The sequence below is a fragment of the Ahaetulla prasina genome, chromosome 2 (assembly GCF_028640845.1).
Source record: "Ahaetulla prasina isolate Xishuangbanna chromosome 2, ASM2864084v1, whole genome shotgun sequence".
Lineage (NCBI taxonomy): Eukaryota > Metazoa > Chordata > Lepidosauria > Squamata > Colubridae > Ahaetulla > Ahaetulla prasina.
This window is the reverse complement of record NC_080540.1, coordinates 164,976,752-164,993,005: the sequence shown is the minus strand read 5'-3', so window position 1 is coordinate 164,993,005 and position 16,254 is coordinate 164,976,752. Positions and strand designations below refer to the sequence as shown.

At 40.7% G+C, this 16,254-nt stretch overlaps 1 protein-coding gene across 1 annotated transcript in view; it reads right to left on the bottom strand.

Moving 5' to 3' along the window:
- The window catches only part of ESPL1 (extra spindle pole bodies like 1, separase), a 57,201-nt gene that overhangs the window by 3,032 nt on the left and 37,915 nt on the right, over positions 1–16,254 (bottom strand). The window contains exons 19-30 of the mRNA XM_058174163.1: positions 12,127–12,529; positions 10,238–10,390; positions 8,859–9,072; positions 7,933–8,120; positions 6,746–6,873; positions 6,410–6,520; positions 5,101–5,256; positions 4,642–4,815; positions 3,783–3,887; positions 2,274–2,389; positions 2,010–2,093; positions 5–163 (exon numbers count right to left, since the gene is read on the bottom strand). Of these exons, the coding sequence (XP_058030146.1) occupies positions 5–163; positions 2,010–2,093; positions 2,274–2,389; positions 3,783–3,887; positions 4,642–4,815; positions 5,101–5,256; positions 6,410–6,520; positions 6,746–6,873; positions 7,933–8,120; positions 8,859–9,072; positions 10,238–10,390; positions 12,127–12,529 (1,991 nt within the window). The remainder of the gene's footprint in view (positions 1–4; positions 164–2,009; positions 2,094–2,273; positions 2,390–3,782; positions 3,888–4,641; positions 4,816–5,100; positions 5,257–6,409; positions 6,521–6,745; positions 6,874–7,932; positions 8,121–8,858; positions 9,073–10,237; positions 10,391–12,126; positions 12,530–16,254) is intronic.

The following is a 16,254-nucleotide window of genomic DNA, read 5'->3' as shown; positions in this document are numbered from 1 at the left end:
TTACCATCCTGCCATGATGAACTTGAGGATAGCACCAGTTCCCTCCAAGTTGCCCTGTACAGCTAGAGCAGCACTGCTGCAGCCAAAAAGAAAAGCCACAGCTCTGCAATCCATTTTTAAGATGGAATCCACAAAGCGTGCGCCTGCCCCGTGACCAGCATAGCTAAAAGAAGGGAAATAAAAATGACATCTCAAAAAATCTGGCAGATTCCCATTGTGCAATTTCTTGATTATCTCTGTTTCCCATTCATTTGCAGATCTAAATGTTAAATAATATACCTTCCACCAGAAACTAAAAACAGAAAATCTTTTAAAATGCTGGCTTCTCAATCACATATTAGAAGGCTGCATCTCCTCTTTTGCTCAACTTATCCAGAGCAAAAGGGAGTGAGAAGTTTGCTTCTAGCAGGTGTTTTTTTCATTCATTTTTCCTTTATTAACATATAAAAAATCCATATTCATACACACATACAATGGAACAATACATTGGAAATTTTAATATCAAATAATTTAGCCTAGACCGAAATCTGCTGCAAAACAAATTCTTCGATATGTGTTCTTTCTTGAATCTTTCATTTCATTTTCAATGTTATATTTAATTTTGAAGAAAAAGTCCAATAATAATGCTTGCAATATTAATATTCAAAGCTGTGATTACTACTGACTATCTATTTTGTCTTTGTCATTTACATTTAATACTCTAAGGTACCTAAATAATAGATTACATAAATACCACTGCATTGAAATAAGATGTTGTATGAAAACTGATGAAACAATAGATGGTCTATATATGATTAGATTTAATAATATGTAAAAGATTGAGCTATTTCTATATTAACACTTTACGAATATATCTTTTAGTTTCTTCAAATGTCATTCATTTAATTACTATGTATATTCTTTTCTGATTTGATTAGCATTGCCATATTTTTATTGTATTTTTGATATAATGATACAAAATATGCGAGATATATATGACATATGATATAGGATATGATAAGCAGCAGAGTATTGTCTACTTAGTTTACCACCCAAAGAGACCATTTTTTTCCTCTGGCATTCTTGCTTGATGCTGGCATAATTAGGTCTGCTAAGAGATCTTCTCCCCTCGTTGAGAAATTGGCTATAATGAGCCAAAACCTCCCAGCTGAACTGAACATATCTATTAAATGTGTTCTTGCACATGATTTGCTAATATGGTTTTTGGAAAAGGCTAGGCTTGGATTACAAGCTTCAGGAAAAGCTTGTTGCTTATCTCGTCATTTAGTGTAGGGTCATAAAAGCCACTAATAAATGTTAAAGGAATGGGAAAAAGGGGGGTGGGGAGGAAATCAAGGTGTTTCCAGCACACTTGTCCTGGTAAGTAGCCCAAAATAGTTATGGCCTAGGAACTTTTTTCTTTCCCCTTAAGCCAGTTCTTACTTCTCTGTGGTATTTTGGTTCTGCATAACTATTACCTGAGACTTTAAATACATAAATACTTAAAGAACAGTAAACACTGTTTAAATACATTCAGAGAAAAATGTATATCTGAGCAACTTTTTTTTTTAACTTTTCCATTTTCCTGCATTCTCTAGGCCAGGGGTGTCAAACTCACGTCGTCACGGCAGCGTCATGTGATGTATCGTAACTTCCCCCTTCCCCACTCACTAAACCGGGAATGGGTGTGGCCAGCATCTGACGCATCCGGCCTATGGGCCGCGAGTTTGACAGCCCTGCTCTAGGCCTCTGCTCACATACTTCTCAGACAATGAATAACATTTCTCCAATGAGCCTATGTAGCTGAGATCTACTGTATTAAAATCTTTTTTTAAAGGCAAGAACACTTGCAATTAAGAGTCTAACCAAGAAAAATGTTATTCTCTCGGAGCAGCTACGCCAGATCCAGGATCCACTTCCTCTATGTTTTAATAGCTTTCATTACACAGGTTTTCTATCTGCAGTTCATTCAAGCATACAACCTTTTTGTTGGCACTAGTAGAGGATATGCAGCTCTGTCTCGTACTCACATGTAGAGGTCACATTTTTCGAGGGCCAGTGGTACTTGGTCTGTACTGGGAACCTCACCCACCACTCCTGTCCATCCAGGTTCACTATCAAGTAATAAGCAGAGAGAAAAAAAAAAGATGATTGGTTAGAGTGAGTGAGTTTCGCTGTGTCAACATGGTAAGTAACCTTGATTCAAAAGGAAGCCCGTGGACAGATTGTGTGATGCTATGGTTTCCCTGAAGGATCCAAAATCGGCGCGATAGATACATAGTGCAAATACCTACCCTTGAAACCATTCTTTAAACATCTTCTCTGTGCCAGGAAGATTTTTGTGTGGGTTCAGAACATAGAAGGTATTGCTGCTATTGACTCCGTGGTCGAGGATAGTCTCTTCCTGATACTGTTTGAGGGAGATCAAGAGTTGCATCATTAGATGGGAATAAAGCACCATGAAATCAGGCACAAATTTTAGGATGTGAGGATTTTCACTTGATTAGCCAAAATCCATGAGAAGAAAGTGTGTGTGTGTGTGTTTCTTTGCCTTCTATTATCAGCTGTAATGAGCATCAAGGAAGGCCACTGTGGGCTTCATGCTGTGGGAGGCACATTGCTTCAGAGCCGAGACAGGTTTACCACAAACTGTACCGTGCTTTGAAATGACCTCTTGCAGTATATTAAGCTCTAATGCAGCCATATTTTTATCTCTATCTATGTCTGTTTCTCTCTCTCTTTATCTCTATACTATCTACCCATCCATCTTTGGTCTCCCTTAATATTGTTCAGTCTTTTTAAAAGACTGTTGTTTTAAACTATTTGGGGAGATGGTTATTTTAAACTATTTGGGGAGAAATTGCATACAAATTCTTTAAGCAAACATGGTTCTTGTAAGCAATATTTCACTCTCAATCAATTATTCCTCCTTGTGATCAAGAGCAGCTTACATTAATCCTTTCTAATTTGTAACACTGGCTTTCTCAAGTCAAGGAACTGCATTTTAGAGCTATGGAAATTATGCTAGCTTTCTTAGCTCAAAACAGCTCAAAATTGCTCTTCTTAGGCCAGCAGAGAAGGCCTAATGAGGATCCCATTGGTTGAAGAACTCCAACTGTCCAGAAGAAGAGCCTTCTTTGCTGCAGTGCCCTCCAGGGTAAGATCTGTCCCCAATCTTCTAGCCTAAAGATCTGACTCTGCAAATTGGCCTGGGGATCCAATGGGGGAATTCAACTCTAGAGGTGGCTGCTAGATTGACAGCAAGCCACCTCCCCTCCCCGCTTTCTGCTCCCATCTTTTTTATAGTCATATTGATATTTTTTCTTTGATTTCTTTTTCATTGTTTGTTTTATTGTTCTATTATTTTACTTTCACTTTGTTTAAATTTTCTTTTTATTGCTTTTTTTATGATTGTGAGCCACCTAGAGTAGCCCACAGCAAGATAGGCGGTAAATAAATTTAATAATAATAATCTCACCTGCTGGGTATAATCTCACCTAGTACCAGAACTAAGTGACTCAATTTTTGTTCGTCCATCAGAACTAATGCGTAAACTATACAAATCAGAGATGGAGGCTTTGATGCTAAGAATCTCCCCAGATTCTTGCAAAATTGTACCTCCTAGCATTTATTGAGAACCCCTTTTCCCTCTAGACTTCAAACAATGAGGCAGAACTCTAAGATACAAAAGAACTGTTATTTAGTGATAGCGTTAAAATTGCTATTAAATTCATCAGCAAAGGGTGATGGAAAAGAACATATCTGAGTAAAGCTCTCGGCCTCCAGAAAGTTAGATACCTCACCTTTTTCATAAATAAGTAGCTAAGCAGAAAGTGTAGAGATGGTAACCGCGTTATTGACTGGCTTCTTAAGCATGGTATGTTTTCCCAGGGAAGCTTCTGGAGATGCTGCAAAGAAAGATCAAGTGTTCGATTCCCCTTCCATAAAACATTTATTGGATGAAATAAGTCAGTAATATGGTAAGTTGCTGGGCCAGTCTTGGAACATTTAGAACAGTGGTAGTAAACCTGGTCCCTACCACCCACTAGTGGGCGTTCCAGCTTTCATGGTGGGTGGTAGGGGTTTTGTCTAATACTGAAGCACTTTCCTTTTTTTAAATTTAATTGACTTAAAAAAAATTATAGCATTATTTTAAAAAAATTTCATTAGGTTTTCATAAAATTTCCCGTGACAATTTAAATTTCTGAAAATATATGTATCGCCCACGCATAAGTTTAGTTCACGTTACGTAAGTGAAACTAAATGGCACTATAGTGCAAACAAAAGAACCTTGTCCCAGAATAGCTTGCACATCTCCCCCCCACCCAGCTGTAACAGACAAGCAGAGCTGGTAGCTGGCACACACACCCCAAACCCAATCCACAATGCGCGAGATGCATGCGCAGACGACAATACACAGCGGATTACTGTGGAACCAGTGGGCGGTTAGAAAATTTTACTACTAACAGAGATACAAAAGTGGGCGGTAGGTAAAAAAAGGTTGACTACTGATTTAGGAGATCAAAATATTTCATGATAATTCTCTCTACATGTTTCCATGAGACGAGAATCCAGGCAGCAGCCTCTTGTACAATGCAAGAATGCTGCCCTTGCCATTTGCTCATCCCTGTGGTAAAACAGCATGGCTCCGTCCTTACTCACTTTATCCAGCACAAGTACCAGGTGGCCACTTGGTGCCTGGCCAGTATGTGATTTCAGTTTGTCCACTATCTCCTGTAGAAGGCTCAGGGCTCTCTCCGGTTGAGCTGGGTGAAGGCCCCGTACCAAGTGCTCCACAAGTTGTGGAGTTAACAGATGGGATCCAGCCAGTATGACCTATCAAAACAACAACAACAACAACAAAAATTCCATGTCCAGAGCTGCCAGATGATAATAACCTGAGCTGATTGTAACAGTAGAAAACAAAAAGGCAATTGGAATTAAAAACATGGCAGATTTCTCATTTGAGACAGAAAATGTTGCAGGCTGGAGGCTTATTAAAATTCTGAAGGTGTGCCGACAAAAGAACTAATCCTTTCTTTAAAAAAAATCTCTCTATTGAAGACAAGGTGTACCTGGCTAACATCACCTTCTATGGTCAAAGCCAGCCCATCTCCTCACCTTAAGCAAAGCTAAATCGACCTTTTCACAACCACATTCTCTGAGACGTGTTAGGAGATGGGTGGCTTCTTCTACCAAGCTGTCATCCTCACAGGCTGGTAGGAGTGCAATCTTCCAGCAGCTCAGCACATGTGTCTCCAGAGAATCCATCAACGCCTGTGGAGTCAAGCAGAAGAGTCCTTTTAATGGGGGAGGAGGGGGAGAGAGAGAGGTGGGGCAGGCAGAACAGCACAACAGCAGTGTGGTTTGGAGGATGCTGCCTCTGACCAGATTCTGATTCCCCCCAAAGGAAGAAAGTTCATTACATATGTATGGGTGTGTGTGTTGGGGAGGGAGAAGAACTTGAAAGAACGGAGCATGAAGGAATCAGATGTGATTGCACAATCAAAACAGCACATCATCCTGACAGCCTTGATCTTCTCCTCTTCCCGTTCCTTTTATTGAACTCAGAACGTTTGAAGCTTTGAACTTGAACCTCAACTTTGTCCAATGCAGTGTCTTTTACATGTACTTAGATTACCAATCTCATTATCCCCATTCAACGTAATTTATGTCCAGAGGAATCATGGGCATTATATTCCTTGAAAACTGTAGAGCAGAGATGAAACCACCAAGAGGACTGAAACAATGGTCAGATATGGGAGACTCCATTCTATACCCTACAATGGACGTCTCTCCACCTGCGGAACGGCAGAGGTAGAAGATCTGGCTTACCTCCTATTTGATTGTTGCCTGTATAAGAGGGTGAGAGACAGGTACCTTGGTCTATATACCAAACGAATGACCTATTGGGATCCCCATATCAAAACAACTTACCTTATGTGTGGCCAGATTCTGAAAATAACATTTAACACAGCACAGTACTTAAGCAAAATGGTTTGGTTGAGATTGGCATATGTGGGACTGATTGGGGTAGGTTGTAGGGGTGATAGCGAAATATAATTTTATCATATTTTATTTATCTATATATTAAATTATTATATTTTATTCCAGTTTCATTTTAAATTGTATGTTATTCCAATTCCATTCTAAATTGTATTTTATCCAATTCCATTTTAAATGGTTTTTAATCAGACTTTAGTAATAATTTGTGTCTGGAACTCTGCACTTCGATACAAGGCACAAGGGCTCATCAATAAAGTAAACTAACTAACTAACTAAACTGCAAATTTTAACTTGACTGAAAGAGGAAAGTAGTTTTAATACAGGCAGAACAAATGTGCTAAATTGGATTATTTTAATCTACTAAATGAAGGGTTTTTGCCCTAGATATGAAAGAGAACTATGTGCAATAGGAAAGCAGACTCACCATCATTCTTTTGTCCAATGCTATCCGACCAGTCCACCAATCCTCTTTCTGTGTGAAATTTGAGATCTCTTTTTGTTTTTCCAGGATGGCTTCGAGTTCACTTAAGGAGACCTGGAGGAAAAAAAACACCAAAAGGAATATTATGAGATAAAACATGGCCTAAATCCAGAAAGTTACCATTTAAAGCAGGGGTCTCCAACCTTGACAACTTGAAGACTTGTGGATTTCAACTCCCAGAATTCCTCAGCCAGCTTTGCTGAAGTTGAAGTCCACAAGTCTTCAAGTTGCCAAGGTTGGAGACCCCTGATTTAAAGTTCTCCTTTTCGCTGTTCTTACCTTGGCATGCAGAGTTTGTATCTGGATGTTCACAGGGGTAGCACCTTTCTCTAACCTTGTCAATAAGAGGATGTCCCCAGTGGTCTCTGGCTGGGTGCTCACCAGAGTCATTATGCACACTGTGACTCCTAAGAAAGAGACAGCAAGACTCTTAAATAAGTCAGTTGAAAAGAGAAAATGTAATAAGGTAATAATATTATGGGTCTTTGAGTGGCTCAGACTGCTAAGACAGTCTGTTATTAACAGCAGCTGCTTGCAATTACTGCAGGTTCAAGTCCCACCAGGCCCAAGGTTGACTCAGCCTTCCATCCTTTATAAGGTAGGTAAAATGAGGACCCAGATTGTTGGGGGCAATAAGTTGACTTTGTATATAATATACAAATGGATGAAGACTATTGCTTGACATAGTGTAAGCTGCCCTGAGTCTTCGGAGAAGGGCGGGATATAAATGCAAATTAAAAAAAAATATCACAGTAAAACAACACAGGCAAAAAACTGTTGTTTGCCAAAGCACAACACAGAGAAAATTCTACTTCAATATCTTGAACAAGGCCTTCAAGCCATCACCTCTGCTCATCGCTCTCCTCCTTTAAACCCTGTACTTTTTAGCCCCCCAAAAGTTAGAGCAGTAAAATGGAAAACCCAATTAACGATAGAGAAAAGATGGGCAGGACAGAACGCTGAATGTAAATCACATGACCATGGGGATGCTACAATTTTGGTTCAGTGTGAAAAACAGTCGTAAGTCACTTTTTTCAGTGACGATGTAACTTTGGAAACTAAACTGTTGTAAGTCAAGGACTACCTGTATTAATGCACAAGAAAGAGTTTGGTGTAGTGTTAAGGTACCAGGCTTGAAACCAGGAGACCATGAGTTCTAGTCCAGCCTTAGGCATGAAGCCAGCTGGGTGACCTTGGGCCAGTCATTCTCTCTTAGCAAATAAGGCAAAGGACGACCCCCCCCTCCAAAAAAAAACTTGCCAAGAAAATTGGAGGGGCTAGTTCAGTCATGAAGATTCAAAACTGACCTGAAGGCACACACACATGCCTGCGTGCACACACGCACAACATTAACACACATCTCTGAGAAGGCCTCTTTATGTCTCAGAACAGTCTTCCTTTTCAGAGAGGTGCTACCTGCCAACCACAATCAAAATACGATTCCGTCTGACACATCCACCACATACCAAGCGGGATTTCCTGCAGGCCTTCTCTGAATTTCTTCGTTTCCAACCCTGTTGAGTTGGGGCAACTGAACTCAAAAATGTTCTGAAGTTCTAAGAGCCGCTGAAGCTGAGAATCTGCTTTTCCTTCTTGCAGGCTAAGTGCCTCCAGTTGCTTGGAAACACCGGCCACTGATGTTTTTTTCATTTTGCTAAGGAGGAAATGTAACACGAAGATTATTAAGACATTCTTCAAATGCGTCTCTGCTTTATTGCAGAAATACACTTTCAGATGTACTCCCTTCTATAGATATGACACCCTATTTCTGATGAAGACAATAACCTTAAAGACAGTTCTAAAAATTTCACGTTCGTCACAGACGTCCACTCCACTTGGTTGGGATTTTTATTTATTTATTTGAATGTATTATCCGCCCATATCCAATGAGCTTATTTAATGAAGTATTAATATTTCATCCACAGTTTGGACTGTGCAAGTTTTGTTCTGAATTCTAGGCCATGAAGTTTTGCAAACTTCCAGTTTATTAAAAGTTCAGCTAAAACCTGGGATGGGAAACAAGTGCCTTCAAGCAGGGGAGCTTCAAATATATACCCACAGGGAGGCTACCCATTATATCGCTGCACCGTTTACTAATCTACTTTCCAGAAGATTCATAGTAATAAGAGAGTTCTGCTGCATCTCTTGCAACTTTACTTCCATTTGGTGTAAAATCACAGCAAAATCGCTGAAAGAGTCTGTCTGATAAGCACCTTTATAAACTCCAGTTCTGGGATTATCTCCTTCCAATGAGGAGCCTTGTTCAGATCCACCAGCATGGTGAATAAGGATAGGATTGTTTGGTGTCGTTTTTACATTCTTGCACTTGCCACACTCGTCAAATTGATAGGTACCGTGTTTCCCTTTTCCCTTTCCATCACTATGAACTTACTTGACTTTCTTATGAATCATGGTCATCTTCTGATGACGAAGAGTGATAGAGACTGACTCAGAAACCAGATAGGCAGTAGCAATGGGATCCTGGTTCCCAATACACAGTGCCATGAGTTGACAGAGTTGGTTGTAGAGGGCACCCAGTGGATAATGGGCAATTGAATGAAAAGCAGCTTGCAGGGAGTCATAGACTGAGCCCATGGATAAGATGTCTGTAACGTTGCAAGTTAGGGAAGAAAAACAAAACCCGACAGTCAGTGAAATCCCGAATGCGGTTAGGTTCAGATTATTAGTCTATTTCATACTCAAGCAGTGTTTGTTAGTTCTCCTTTTGAATTTGCAATATTAATCTATTTCTCTAGTCATGGTTCCCTCGCCTCCAAATGTGGACTACGCCAGTCAAAATACATTCAGAAATAAGTTCTTATTTCATAAAGCTTCATTTTTATATCTGCACTCCACATCCTTCTCATAGCTCAAGCCAGGATAGATACGATTCTTCATTTCCCATTTTAAACATTACAAAGAGGTAACATACAGACTGCAGCCAGACAAATTAGCATTTCGGTAGATTTAAAATACTTTTTCTCAAGTAGCCAACTCAATTCCTGTGTTTGTCATGAGGACACGAATTTTACTTTTTCTCCTGCTAGCATGAAGCCCATGTTAACTTAGTCATCTTTCCTTAGTAGTTTGCCTATGGCTATCATGGAAACTTCCCTAACCATGTGGAGTCATTAGGACATTCTTAATGCCCTTTGCTAACCAAGCAAATTATTACATATAAGGCTGAACTGGGTGGACTAATTGCTTCACTCCTCCTGCCTTACAGCCCTACAATCTATAGATTAATACTTTTGACACCCAAAAAACTAATTTATGTCTCAATATTACTAAATCGATACCAGGAAAGCAGATAATATGTTAGTAATCTAAGAATTCTGAGTCATGAGCATTGCAAGCATAGGCTGAAATCTATGGATTTTCTGCTTGGGGAAGGCAGCTTGTACAAACTATTGCTGATACTCTTACTCAGCCTTCCCCAGCCCAGTGCCTTCCAATGATGTTTAGGTTTCTCATCTCATCAGCCACTGATTTCTGGAATCATCAGAAACTACTGTACATCGAAGGGCACTAGTCTAGAAAATGCCAGTAAACATAGGCAATAGATTGAATCTGTCAACTGTAGCAGTGAAAACTAGGATAGAAATTTAAAAATAAATGATCCACAAAAATATCAGAATTCAAACTTCTCTGTTAAAAAAAAGATGAAAGGGTTTTCACACAGTGAAAGCCATAGTTCAGGTAAATCTTTCCAACAACAATATCATTTTTAAAAGAAGATTTGACAGAAAACAGATTTCAGTGGCTCTTTACCAGCAGGTGCATCTAGTGAGGAGGCAAGTGCATGCAAGTTGAAGGGATCTTCCAAAACTTTCTTCTCTGTAGCTGAAAACTCTCCCTGTAAGACAGTGCTAAAATCTCTCCGGAGTACCTCCTGATCGTCTGTGCTTGGTTGTCCTCGAGTTTCTGCAGGGGATAAAGAAACAGAACATCAAAACTTTTTGATCTTGCCCAGACCAGATGTCAAAATACTGCCTTTGAGGCTATGATCATAATCTCTGCCTTGGTTGTAAGTCCACAAAGGCTGGAAACTCAACATCTGATGCCTTCTTTAGCAGAGTATAATCTGTCTGAAGACGAAGAGTCTGCCCCAGACAAACCTGCTCCCACCGGCCTTTTTCGCCATGAGCTTTTCTACACATTACTACACAAGGCAAAAGTTACGGCCAACATGGGGGTTGCCTTACGCCAATCTGAGGGAGCTTCAGATCTGTCAGACCCCAACAAATTCCTCTTTACTGAACCAGTCTCAGAGCAACGGGTAATTCCTTCACCCAAGCTCTTCTTGGACACCATCCAACGTCAATGGGGTCACCCTGGTGCCATTCCTACTCCTAGTGGCTCAGACAAAAAGATGTACACGACGGATCAAGATCTTGAGGACCTCCTCAAGGTTCCTACCGTAGACACCCCAATTGCCACCTTGGCTTCTTCCTCCAACATTATACCTTCAGATGCAGCAGAAGGTCTCGAGCGGAAGACCGCAGAGCGGAACTCTCCACCCGCAAAACCCATCAAGCGGCTGCCTGGGCTATCAGATCTGCCACAGCAGCCTCATTCTTTGCTAGAACCTCTTTGATATGGCTCAGACAAATGCAGGAGGGGATTCCTCAGGATGATTCCAGATTACATCAGGACATAAATAAATTGATAGCGGCTGCTGAATACACTGCGGATGCCACCCTTAATTCTGCAAAATTTGCATCCCGAGCCCTTGCCTCCAGCATCACCTCCAGGAGGCTGTTATGGCTCAGACAATGGCAAGCCGACATGAAGACCAAATGGCGGTTAGCGGCTGCCTCATTTAAGGGTGGATCTCTCTTTGGTGAAGCCCTAGACCCTATTTTAGTTGAGGGAAAAGACAAACGTAAGATCCTTCCCTACGTCTCTAGATCAGGGTTGTTGAAGATATGTTAATCTGGACAGTAAACATCTAGAAAAAATTGATTTATGGATTTACAGTGCATCATCTACGTGGGCCTGTTGCTGCAAATCCACAGAAAGTAAGGAGGTTTCTGCTCAGGTGGGTTGAAATATTCAGCTACATGATATATGATGTGATCTCAGTGGACGGAAATGATCATGTTGAGTCACGTAAAAATCAATTTACAATCCAAATACAAATGTAAAGTTTTAGAGAAGCAAGGCCTGAACATTTTCTTTTTCACTTGGCTACTGCAACTGTTGGGCCAGGCAGGCAAAGAAGAATTTGAAGTAAGCAGGAAGTTGGGATCAGAAATCAATACTACTTCCAATGGTAAATTTTAGATATAAGTTAAAACCAATTTTTTCCTATTGATTTCTTTCCTTCCTTGTTGCCTTTACGTTTTTCCAAACCCCTTAAGAATTTGTGTTTAACAGATCTCCACACCCACGGGAGCCCAGTGGGTGTTATGCTTCGAAGCATAAAGCATAAGAAGGGAAAGAAGGGAAGCAGATGGGGAGAAGAAGAGACTGACAGAAACCGTGTATCCTCTAGTTCCTTAGTTCAGATGGCGCTTATTTATATCTGTATAATCTCAGCTCCATTTCCTATTTCCCATTTTTGCGTCAGTGTTTTGCATTTCTGCTGATATTAATATGAATCTGCAGGCTGCTCACCCCTTGATTTTTGCTTTCTATTTTCATAATATAAAGCCTACCGTTAACAGCTTTCTCCTCATCAGAACCTCGCAAGACTTCAATGTTGTCTTCTGGGCTCTCCTTATTTGTCTTTAGAATCTCTTTCTCTTCTCCTCCTCCTTGATCTTCCTGAAGAATTCTCTCCTTGGAAGCTTTCTGGATTTTTTCTTGCTTTTCTTGCCTAGTGCCTCTCCTAGTGCTTGGCCTCCCAAGCTGGGGGTTTACCGTTTTGGAATAGTCCTGTGAAGACCCAGCGTTGCACTTCTCTGTTTTAGCAAGCTTTGCCTTAGCTGGTTTTCTGTTAGATGTTGCCCTCCGTCCCATCCTGCGAGTAGCAGCCATTGGTTCATTCTCAACACGGAGCTGGGATTCTGGCTCTGCTTCTGGATGGCCTTCAACATCACTATCATCGCTGAAGGGAATCTGGAGATGACAAAAGGATGGGATTTCTCCTTATTTTCTTGGAAAAGGTGGCGAAGGGAGCAGCAGGGATGGTAGAGTACAGAATGGCCAAAAGGGTCAGAGAGAGGGAGGGTGTTAGGTGGATGGGTGGGTTTGAAGTGGAAGTAAGTGCTGCAAGGCAGGAGAAGCATGAGGTCCTCACCTAACGACTGTCAAAACCGCCATCACTAAGCAATGCAGTCATGTGATGTTTTGCCTACTGATGTCATCGCTTAGTGATGGATGTTCTGGTTCCAATTAGGATTGTTAAGCAAGAAGTGTCTGTGTTTTAAAAATTTAGAAACAAAGATATTTATGTGCTTTTCAATGAGACTAGAGTAGGGTAGAGTAGAGTAGAGTAGAGTAGAGTAGAGTAGAGAAGAGTAGGGTAGGGTAGAGTAGAATAGGGCTAGGCTTTATTTGGCCAGGTGTATTTAACACACAAAGAATTTGTCTCCAGTGTAAAAGCTTTCAATGTACATGCAAAGCAACAAAATCATCATCATCATGATAATGTTACCAATAGGAGGGGGTATTAAAGAACATGGGAAGGATAATAAAAATACTATAGCCATACAACATGGGTAAATATATTTAGACATAAAACAGCACTGTGAGATTGGGAGTTCAGGAGTGATGGCATGAGGAAAAAACTATATACTATTAAAAAATGCTATATACTGTATCAAATGGTTGAAGCAACCAATTACAACTGTAACATCCAGAAATAAAGAATGCTGATATTCACACACACACACACACACACACACACACACACACACACACACACAGTGTTAAATTTATCTTTACTGACAAAGAAATAAAGGGAGACTTTGTCAGTAAATATAAATTTAACACAAAATAGTTCGTCGTGTAAGCGACTGCCTGTGAGGGCTCCTGGGTTGGGGCTGAAAAGCGAAAGGGAAGCAGTATGCTCCCTCCCGTATTTGGGTAAACCCGGTTGCTTCGAGGAAAAAAATCCCCACTTTTTATATATATAAATATTTACAAAAGGCTATATATCAACCATATACTATAATAATCATGTTCCCTAATCAAGACAAGGGAACCTGTTTTTTTTTTTGGAGGGTTGGAATACAGCAAAAGTTTGGTATAGTTGTTAAGGTGCTGGAAACCAGGAGATTTTGGGTTCTTGGCCTCACTTAGGCATGAACGGCAGCTGAAAGATCAATTGCTCTCCCTCCCAGCCCAACCTACTTCATTGGACTGTTGGTGTGAGGAAAATAGGAGGCAGGAATATGAGATACGTTAAGTGCCTTGAGTTGACCAAAATATACATTAAAATGTTGGGATAAAAATCTAATAATAATAACCACCAAAAAGGGACATGGAAAGACAAAGTATTATATGGTCATTAAAAAAAAAAACAGCAGACAAAGCAGATGATAGTAAGACCTGGCCAAGGCTAAGAGCAGGAAAGTTGAAGAAAAAGACAGAGAGGCTAGTTCTGGCTGCACAAGACCAAGACTTAAGAACAAATGCATAGAAAAGCCAGTATTGAAAAGAGAGTAACAGACAGTAAGTGCCGCTTCTGCAAAGAAGCTGAAGAAACAGTGGAGCACCTAGTTAACTGCTGCAAAAAGATCGCACAGACTGACTACAAACAACAGCATGACAAAATAGCAACAATGATGCTTTGGAAGAAATGCAAGAAATACCATTCGTCTGCAAGCAAGAACTGACGGGACCACAAAACCGAGAAAGCAACTGAAAATGAAGAAACTAAAGTGGTCTGGGACTTTAGAATTCATACAGACAGGCACCTGCTAAATAATACCCCAGACTTAAACAATTGTTCATCAGAAAGACCAAACAAAAAGTCAGAATAGCGGACATGGCAATGTCTGGAGACAACCGAAAAGAAAGAACTAGAGAAGATAACAAATATCAACATCTGCCTGTCCCAGTTCCTTGGGAAGGGCGCGATAGGTTGATGAAAATGCCAAATCTAGTCTAAACATCTGGCTGACTGTGCAATGAGCCATTAACTTGTCATCCTGCCCAACCACTGGTTAAGGTTCTCGGAGCTTTTGAAACTACCACTATATCAACACCCGCAAGGAACATGTTGATTACTGATGTAATGTATTTGCAATTAAAGCCAACCCACAAGAAACTCACACATGATCTATATTTGCATGAAGTAGAAATTATTTATATACATATATATATATATATATATATATATATATATATATATATATATATAGATATAGATATAGATATATATATATATATATATAGGTCTTTGGTTGTTCGGGTTTTCTCCCGTGTAAAATTGGAAGTGTCTTGGCGACGTTTCGACGAAGTCTCATTCGTCATCTTCAGGCTTCAGCAATGTGTGATTGCAGCTGTTTCTTCCTTTTTAACTGCTAGTGGGGGTTTGAACTGATTGGGTGGCAGCTTATTGACAAATGAGTCCCTAACATGAGAAATGACACCAGATCCACACTCACGAGGTCCACACAGGATGTTACCACCACACATCCACCCAGAAAGCAGACCCAAATCCACACTAATCATGAAGCACGACCAAGGATCAGAAGCCAGACTGCAGCTGCAACATTAGCCATTTCAAACCCCTCCAATCCATACATGCAGCAGACAGACACCCACTATGAAGATGTAGCACGACCACAAACACGAAACCAAACAACAGCAATGTAGCTCACCAGCTCAAATCCCCCTGCAACTCAGACTAATCTGAGCACAACCAAGCCCCCACCCAAACAGGACGCACCCCCAGCCAATCAGAGCACCAAACTCCCCCCCCATCCAATCAGAGCACAGCCAAGCTCCCACCCAATCAGTTCAAACCCCACTAGCAGTTAAAAGGAAGAAACAGCTGCAATCACACATTGCTCCCAGAAGCACAAAGCTGAAGCCTGAAGATGACGAATGAGACTTCATCGAAGCGTCGCCAAGACACTTCAATTTTACGGAGAAAACCCGAACAACCAAAGACCTATATACAAACACCCGTGAAAACCTCAGAAAACAAATATATATATATATACACATACATACATACATACATACATACACACTGAAGTTTTCGCGGGTGTTTGTATGTAGGTCTTGGTTATTCGGGTTTTCTCCGCGTAAAATTGGAAGTGTCTAGCGATGTTTCGAAGTCTCATTAAATCATCTTCAGCTTCATGCTTCTGGGAGCTCGTCTTTTGCTCCCAGAAGCACAAAGCTGAAGCCTGAAGATGACGAATGAGACTTCATCGAAGCGTCGCCAAGACACTTCCAATTTCGTGGGAGAAAACCCGAATAATATGTTTTCTGAGGTTTTCGCGGTGTTTGTATGTAGGTCTTTGGTTATTCGGGTTTTCTCCCGTAAAATTGGAAGTGTCTTGGCGACGTTTGATGAAGTCTCATTCATCTTCAGGCTTCAGCCGTGCTTCTGGGAGCAATGTGTGATTGCAGCTGTTTCTTCCTTTTTAACTGCTAGTGGGGGTTTGAACTGATTGGGTGGCAGCTTATTGACAAATGAGTCCCTAACATGAGAAATGACACCAGATCCACACTCACGAGGTCCACACAGGATGTTACCACCACACATCCACCCAGAAAGCAGACCCAAATCCACACTAATCATGAAGCACGACCAAGGATCAGAAGCCAGACTGCAGCTGCAACATTAGCCATTTCAAACCCCTCCAATCCATACATGCAGCAGA